Consider the following 6,539-nt stretch of genomic DNA (forward strand, 5'->3'; position numbering starts at 1 on the left):
TGAAAATGACGTCTTATGCTCCCTGATCCACTCATTCACAATGTGAGCCCCATGAATCCTGGCATCGTCATCTTGGAACTAAAGCCCACAAGGGTATAAATGGACCCTGTTTGTGTGTGGTCCAAAATGTGTGTCAGCACAGCAACTACACTATAAAGGCAGTAGTGTGTGTGTGTGTTTGTGCTACTACATATAAACGTAACGCAATCTTGCAAGTGGACTCCTGCAGACTAGAGACGTAGTATAATGACAACAACTAAGCATCACTGGGTGTCTGAATCTGTCTGTGTATGATGAAGTATAATCAAGGATTTAGTATCCTTCTCGGTTTGCTAATCGTTCACAACAACCAAATGAAGGATGGAAAGTCAAGTGTGTGATTAGATATCTCCAATCCTCAGTTCCAAAGACCTCAGGGTTTCGTTCTGCTCCTCGCAGATCAAATAGCACAGTTTGGGTTATTTTGGCAGATTATTATCACAACTCGGCGTCCAATCGTTTATCAGGACTCAGGTCATCTTCTCCTGCTTTTCAATGAACCAGTCTCGAGGCCGGATGTCCAGCTGGAGCTGATCCATCAACCAGGGATCCTTCTCAGCTCCTTCAATAAACTCCTCCAGAGAAATCTCACCTGGACGATTCACACAGAGAACACAATCATGAGGGTGAAAAACACGGTGGAAAGTAACTATGTACACTCAAGTACTGTACTTACAGTGAGTTACTTGTGCTTTACTTCAGTATTTCAATCTTCTGCTATTCTATATTTCCACTCTACTACAGTTCAGAGGAAATATTGTGTTTTACACACGTGGACAAAATTGTTGGTACCCCTCAGTTAAAGAAGGAAAAACCCACAATTCTCACTGAAATCACTTGAAACTCACAAAAGTAACAATAAATAAAAATGTATTGAAAATCAAAATCAGCCATCACTTTTGAATTGTTGATTAACATAATTATTTTAAAAAAACTAATGAAATAGGGCTGGACAAAAATGATGGTACCCATAACTTAATATTTTGTTGCACAACCTTTTGAGGCAATCACTGCAATTAAACGATTTCTGTATTTGTCAATGAGCGTTCTGCAGCTGTCAACAGGTATTTTGGCCCACTCCTCATGAGCAAACAGCTCCAGTTGTCTCAGGTTTGATGGGTGTCTTCTCCAAATGGCATGTTTCAGCTCCTTCCACATATGTTCAATGGGATTCAGATCTGGGCTCATAGAAGGCCACTTTAGAATAGTCCAACGCTTTTCTCTCAGCCATTCTTGGGTGTTTTTGTCTGTGTGTTTTGGATCGTTGTCCTGTTGGAAGACCCATGACCTGCGACTGAGACCAAGCTTTCTGACACGAGGCAGCACATTTCTCTCCAGAATGCCTTGATAGTCTTCAGATTTCATCGTACCTTGCACACTTTCAAGACACCCTGTGCCAGATGCAGCAAAGCAGCCCCAAAACATTACTGAGCCTCCTCCATGTTTCACCGTAGGGACAGTGTTCTTTTCTTCGTATGCTTGGTTTTTGAGTCTATGAACATAGAGTTGATGTGCCTTACCAAAAAGCTCCAGTTTGGTCTCATCTGTCCAAAGGACATTCTCCCAGAAGCTTTGTGGCTTGTCAACATGCATTTTTGCAAATTCCAGTCTGGCTTTTTTATGAGTTTTTTTCAGCAGTGGTGTCCTCCTTGGTCGTCTCCCATGAAGTCCACTTTGGCTCAAACAACAACGAATGGTGCGATCTGACACTGATGTACCTTGGCCTTGGAGTTCACCTTTAATTTCTTTGGAGGTTGCTCTGGGCTCTTTGGATACAATTTGAACGATCCGTCTCTTCAATTTGTCATCAATTTTCCTCTTGCGGCCACGTCCAGGGAGGTTGGCTACTGTCCCGTGGGTCTTGAACTTCTGAATAATATGAGCCACTGTTGTCACAGGAACTTCAAGCTGTTTAGAGATGGTCTTATAGCCTTTACCTTTAAGATGTTTGTCTATAATTTTTTTTCGGATGTCCTGGGACAATTCTCTCCTTCGCTTTCTGTTGTCCATGTTCAGTGTGGTACACACCTTTTCACCAAACAGCAGGGTGACTACTTGTCTCCCTTTAAATAGGCAGACTGACTGATTATGAGTTTGGAAACACCTGTGATGTCAATTAAATGACACACCTGAGTTAATCATGTCACTCTGGTCAAATAGTTTTCAATCTTTTATAGAGGTACCATCATTTTTGTCCAGGCCTGTTTCATTAGTTTGTTTTTTTTAAATAATTTTGTTAATCAACAATTCAAAAGTAATGGCTGTTTTTGATTATTTAATTTTCAATAAATTTTTATTTATTGTTACTTTTGTGAGTTTCAAGTGATTTCAGTGAGAATTGTGGGTTTTTCCTTCTTTAACTGAGGGGTACCAACAATTTTGTCCACGTGTGTATACTCCACTACACTCGTCCTAATTTTTTTCTTTAGATGCAGATCGTTTCACTTTGTACAGTGGTTTAATATTGGTAACTGTTGAATATTTTCATCATTCCATTTTTTAATTAGTTGTCTTATTATAGGCCTATAATTGAAAAATAAAATGCTCCTCAATAATGTCCAAAGCAAATGCCCCAGTTACCTGGTTTATTTAGAAACTTACTAGACTTTTACTGGCTTTAATTTCTGTCCTCTCCCAAAATTTAAGAAAACCACAAATACATTCCAGACTTTCCAGAAATTTTGAGAAATGCATAGAAATTATTCAGCTCATGAAGAAGAAATAGCAACAGATCATCACATTTAACCTGATGGAATCATAAGATGTTTGGCATCTTTTCAAAAAAAGTTAAATAATTATATTAAAAATTAATTGCCAATTAATTCTCTGTCAGCTGAACAATCAGGTAATCTTCTAATCAACAAAGGTCACTTTGTTGTTTACTGTTCTTTGTATTAGTCAACTCACAGTCGTCGTTTTTGTCCAGCAGTTGAAATATTCTGTTGCAGATGTCGTCAACAGTCTCAGTGGCGTCCTCATCACTGTGGCTCTTTATTGTGTAGATGATCTGAACAGAAGGAAAAAGACAGAAAACATCTCACTGAATATGCAAAACATTATGATAAGAACATTATGATAATATTCTTGCTAGTACACTGTAACCCACTGGACAGGTCGCCAGTCTGTCGCAGGGCTACACAAAAGCAAACAGCAACTAGAAATGACTGAAAACAGAAATTGAAAATGACTAAAAATTGCAAATGTAAACAGCTAAAAACAGCCACTGAAAATGAGTCAAAGCAGTAACAGACAACTACAGCAAACAGCCACTCAAAACTGTGTGACTGTCAATGAAAGTAAAGAGAGAAAGAAATGACTGAAAACAGAGACAGAAAATAGTGATGAAAAAGCATCAGAAAACAGTATCTGAAAGCAGTGACTGAAAATCACTGAAAACAGCAAATGAGAAAGACTGGAATCAGCAACTAGCAATGAAAGTGAGCAGCGACTGAAAACAGTGACAGTCAGTGAACAGTAATGTCTGAAAAAAATGTCTGAAAAATGCATCATAAACAGCAACCAAAAATAACAATTAATAAAACATCAAAACATGAAGTGAAACCAACTGAAAACAGCGAGTGAAAAAGAAAAAAAAACAGCTACTGAACACAGCAACTGAATGGATAAACAGTGACTGAAAACACTGGCTGTAAACATGAGAAAACAGTGAACTGAAGCAAGTGGAAAACAGCAACTGAGAGTAACTTGACACAATTTTAAAAAAAAAAAGGTCTGAAAAAGCATCAAAAACAGAAACTGAAAGTGACTGAAAGCAATTGAAAACCATGAATGAAAACAGCGAGTGAAAAAGACTGGATGCATCAACATAAAACTATTGAAAACAGCTACTGAATGGAGGTAAACAGCAACTGAAATCACCAACTAAACATGAGAAAACAGTAAACTAAGCAAACTGGAAAATAGTAACTAAAAACAGTGACTTAAAAAATCTGCAGAAATAGTGTCAAAAATAGCACCTACAATTGATAGTAATTGAAAATAGTGAAACCAGGCAGAGAAAGCAACGGAAAACTACTAGAAACAGCAACTAAAAATGACTGAAAATAGCAACTGAATGGAAGTAAACAGCAACTGAAAACACTGACTTAAAGTGTCAGAAACAGCAACTGAAAATGACTGACAGCAGTGACTGAAAAACATGAAAACAGTAAATGAAAACAACTGAAAATAACTAATGAAAAGGACAAAAAGCAGCTACTGAAACAGCAACTGAATTGAAGTAAACAGCAACTGAATGACAGTAAACTAGAATTGAGAACACAGTGGACTCACATGTCTCGTGTCTTATGGCTCATTTTTATACAAACCAAATTATTCTTTTTTGTGTACTGTGAAAGAAATTGACAAGGCAGGTGCAAGGTGGCCAAATGTTTACAGAAACAGCCCTCTGATTAACCATTTCAACTTCCATTTTGACACATTTAACCCACGTTAACTCAGGGTGACTCGAAACAATAGCAAATAGTAGGCGTTACTCCAGTTCTTTGATAATATAAAATGTCTGAAAACAGGCCTGAAAGAGCTTCTGCGAGGGTGATTCTTGCTGTCAAAAGGTTGATGTTACCCTAAAACAGGTTCCCACAGTGGAAGACAACCACATATTATTTCATGAATACAAATTTTTCACACGTTCCCTGAAATAATTACAAAATATCTACGAACACCTAAATGAGTAACGGTTGTATTGGAGGAAAGTGCAACTTTTCACTTTGTCCAACCTTCTTTTCATTGTGTGTAATTTTATTCAATAAAATTCATCAAAAGCAAACAAAAAAGTTCACTCATGGCCCATTGGAAGATTTCTGAGATTGCAAAAAAAAAACAGTTACATCAACGCCACATTTGGAGCCTGTCACTTTAAAAGTCCAGGTTTCCCTGAAACAATGGAAAGTCTTGAGCTCATCTCAAATCTCCACAAACAGATTTACAGCATCTATTCTTAGAAGTAGGTTTAAATAGCTGCAGCCAAATTAGGGGAAACGTGTAGTTCAGATGTTACCATCCTAGAAAACCTTACAGTAAGCATTTTTATCTCAAATAAAGTATTATGAAGTAAAAACGAGATTGTGATTATCGTGAATACTTACTTGGAGGATGTTTTTTACTTCTTCCCTCTCCAGACAGCCGTTTCCGTCACCGTCATAGATTTTAAAAGACCATCTCAGTTTGTCTTCCAGTTTTCCTCGAAGAATCATATGAACGCCGGCGACGTACTCCATGAAGTCAATTTTACCGTCCTGTAAGGGAAACAGAAGGATGGATGGATTAGTCACTTCTGCTGACTTTCAGAAAGGTCTGACATGATGCAAGTTTGAGGAAAATACTGACCATTCAGTGGCTGATTTATCAAATGATACAGAAATGAATACATTTTCCCTTTTAGTTCCATTTTTTCCTCTGCTGTTTCTATTTTTATCTCTAAATGTAACTGTAAAATACACCACAAAAGTAGATTTTTGGGGAGAAAACAAGAAACATGTCCCCAACAATGTTTACATCAAATGCATTTGTTCCATTTGATATGAAAATATGACTGAGACAAAAGAGTTTATTTTAGATAAACTACTATAACTTGAAACTACTATAAGTGAAAATCCAATAAAATTCACTACAGTGCAGGAAATGACGTATTTCATACTGAAAAATACAATACAGAAAAAAAAAGCAAAAATCGATGCATGAAAATTCACCAGAATGTAGGAAAATACAGCGTTTGACACAACAGTTCCTTGAGGAGGAAGCCCAGACCCTAGTTTAATGTGGTTCCAAAGACATGTCACCTTATTTGTGTCGAAGGACCGGAATAAATTGTCCATATATGCAGATTCTTCCTCTGTTGAACTGCTGTTGACTCCAAAGATCCTCTTGAACTCGTGTAAGTGCAGATTTCCACTGGGACACTCAAAGGTAAACTTGCGGTAGAGCTTCTGGATGTTTTTAAGCGTCACCTCCTTGTCCGCGGTTCCATGTGTTTGACCCATAATCACCCGAAAAAGCTGAAGAAATTTGCTCAAACCGTGAAAAATCCAAATGGGAGTTGTCCCATGGGTTCATCACTGCACACTGACCGTGAACTCATGACTCGTGCCGCCAGCAAAACAGTCTTTGTGGGTCATTTCAGGACAACCTGCTGGTTAAATCCGATAGACTGCGAATTACTCCAAATCCACCCCAACTACGCCTTAAACAGTTTTGTCTACAAAACTCTAACAAACCAGCTTTACATCATGATGAAGGAAATTACTTTCTAACTCATTAATGAGCATTATTAAGAGACAAGTCTGCTGAAGAAGAGCATTGCTGTGGTTTTGGTGACAGAGTTTATCCACTGATGCTGTCCAGGAACTTTTCCTGTCTGAGCTGCTGGCGAAATTAGACTTTAATCTAATTAATGCTGTTGGAAAACACTCACAATCCCCACCCACAACTAAACCTCATCTAAATGTGAAAATCACCGGAGCAAAAACATTTACTTCACA

The 6,539-nt window shown here is 37.9% G+C and overlaps 1 protein-coding gene across 1 annotated transcript; it reads right to left on the minus strand.

Annotated features, from left to right (window-relative positions):
- Positions 1–337: 337 nt before the first annotated feature.
- Positions 338–6,096, minus strand: LOC110957834 (guanylyl cyclase-activating protein 2-like). Its single transcript, XM_022204041.2, has 4 exons — positions 5,841–6,096; positions 5,148–5,297; positions 2,947–3,046; positions 338–631 (listed from the first exon to the last, which is right to left on the minus strand). The coding sequence occupies exons 1-4, from the start codon at positions 6,039–6,041 to the stop codon at positions 510–512; spliced, it is 573 nt and encodes a 190-aa protein (XP_022059733.1). The 5' UTR covers positions 6,042–6,096; the 3' UTR covers positions 338–509.
- Between the last annotated feature and the right edge of the window lie 443 nt (positions 6,097–6,539).

Source organism: Acanthochromis polyacanthus, chromosome 2, assembly GCF_021347895.1.
Source record: "Acanthochromis polyacanthus isolate Apoly-LR-REF ecotype Palm Island chromosome 2, KAUST_Apoly_ChrSc, whole genome shotgun sequence".
Taxonomy (NCBI): Eukaryota; Metazoa; Chordata; class Actinopteri; family Pomacentridae; genus Acanthochromis; species Acanthochromis polyacanthus.

Bases quoted from the DNA above. Each gene is read 5' to 3' on its own strand.
- LOC110957834 (XM_022204041.2), bottom strand. From the start codon at position 6,041: ATGGGTCAAACACATGGAACCGCGGACAAGGAGGTGACGCTTAAAAAC. The intron at 5,298-5,840 runs GTGACATGTCTT...TTTCCCTTACAG, and splicing joins GGTCCTTCGACACAAATAAG to GACGGTAAAATTGACTTCAT. The intron at 632-2,946 runs GTGAGTTGACTA...TGAATCGTCCAG, and splicing joins GCTGGACAAAAACGACGACT to GTGAGATTTCTCTGGAGGAG.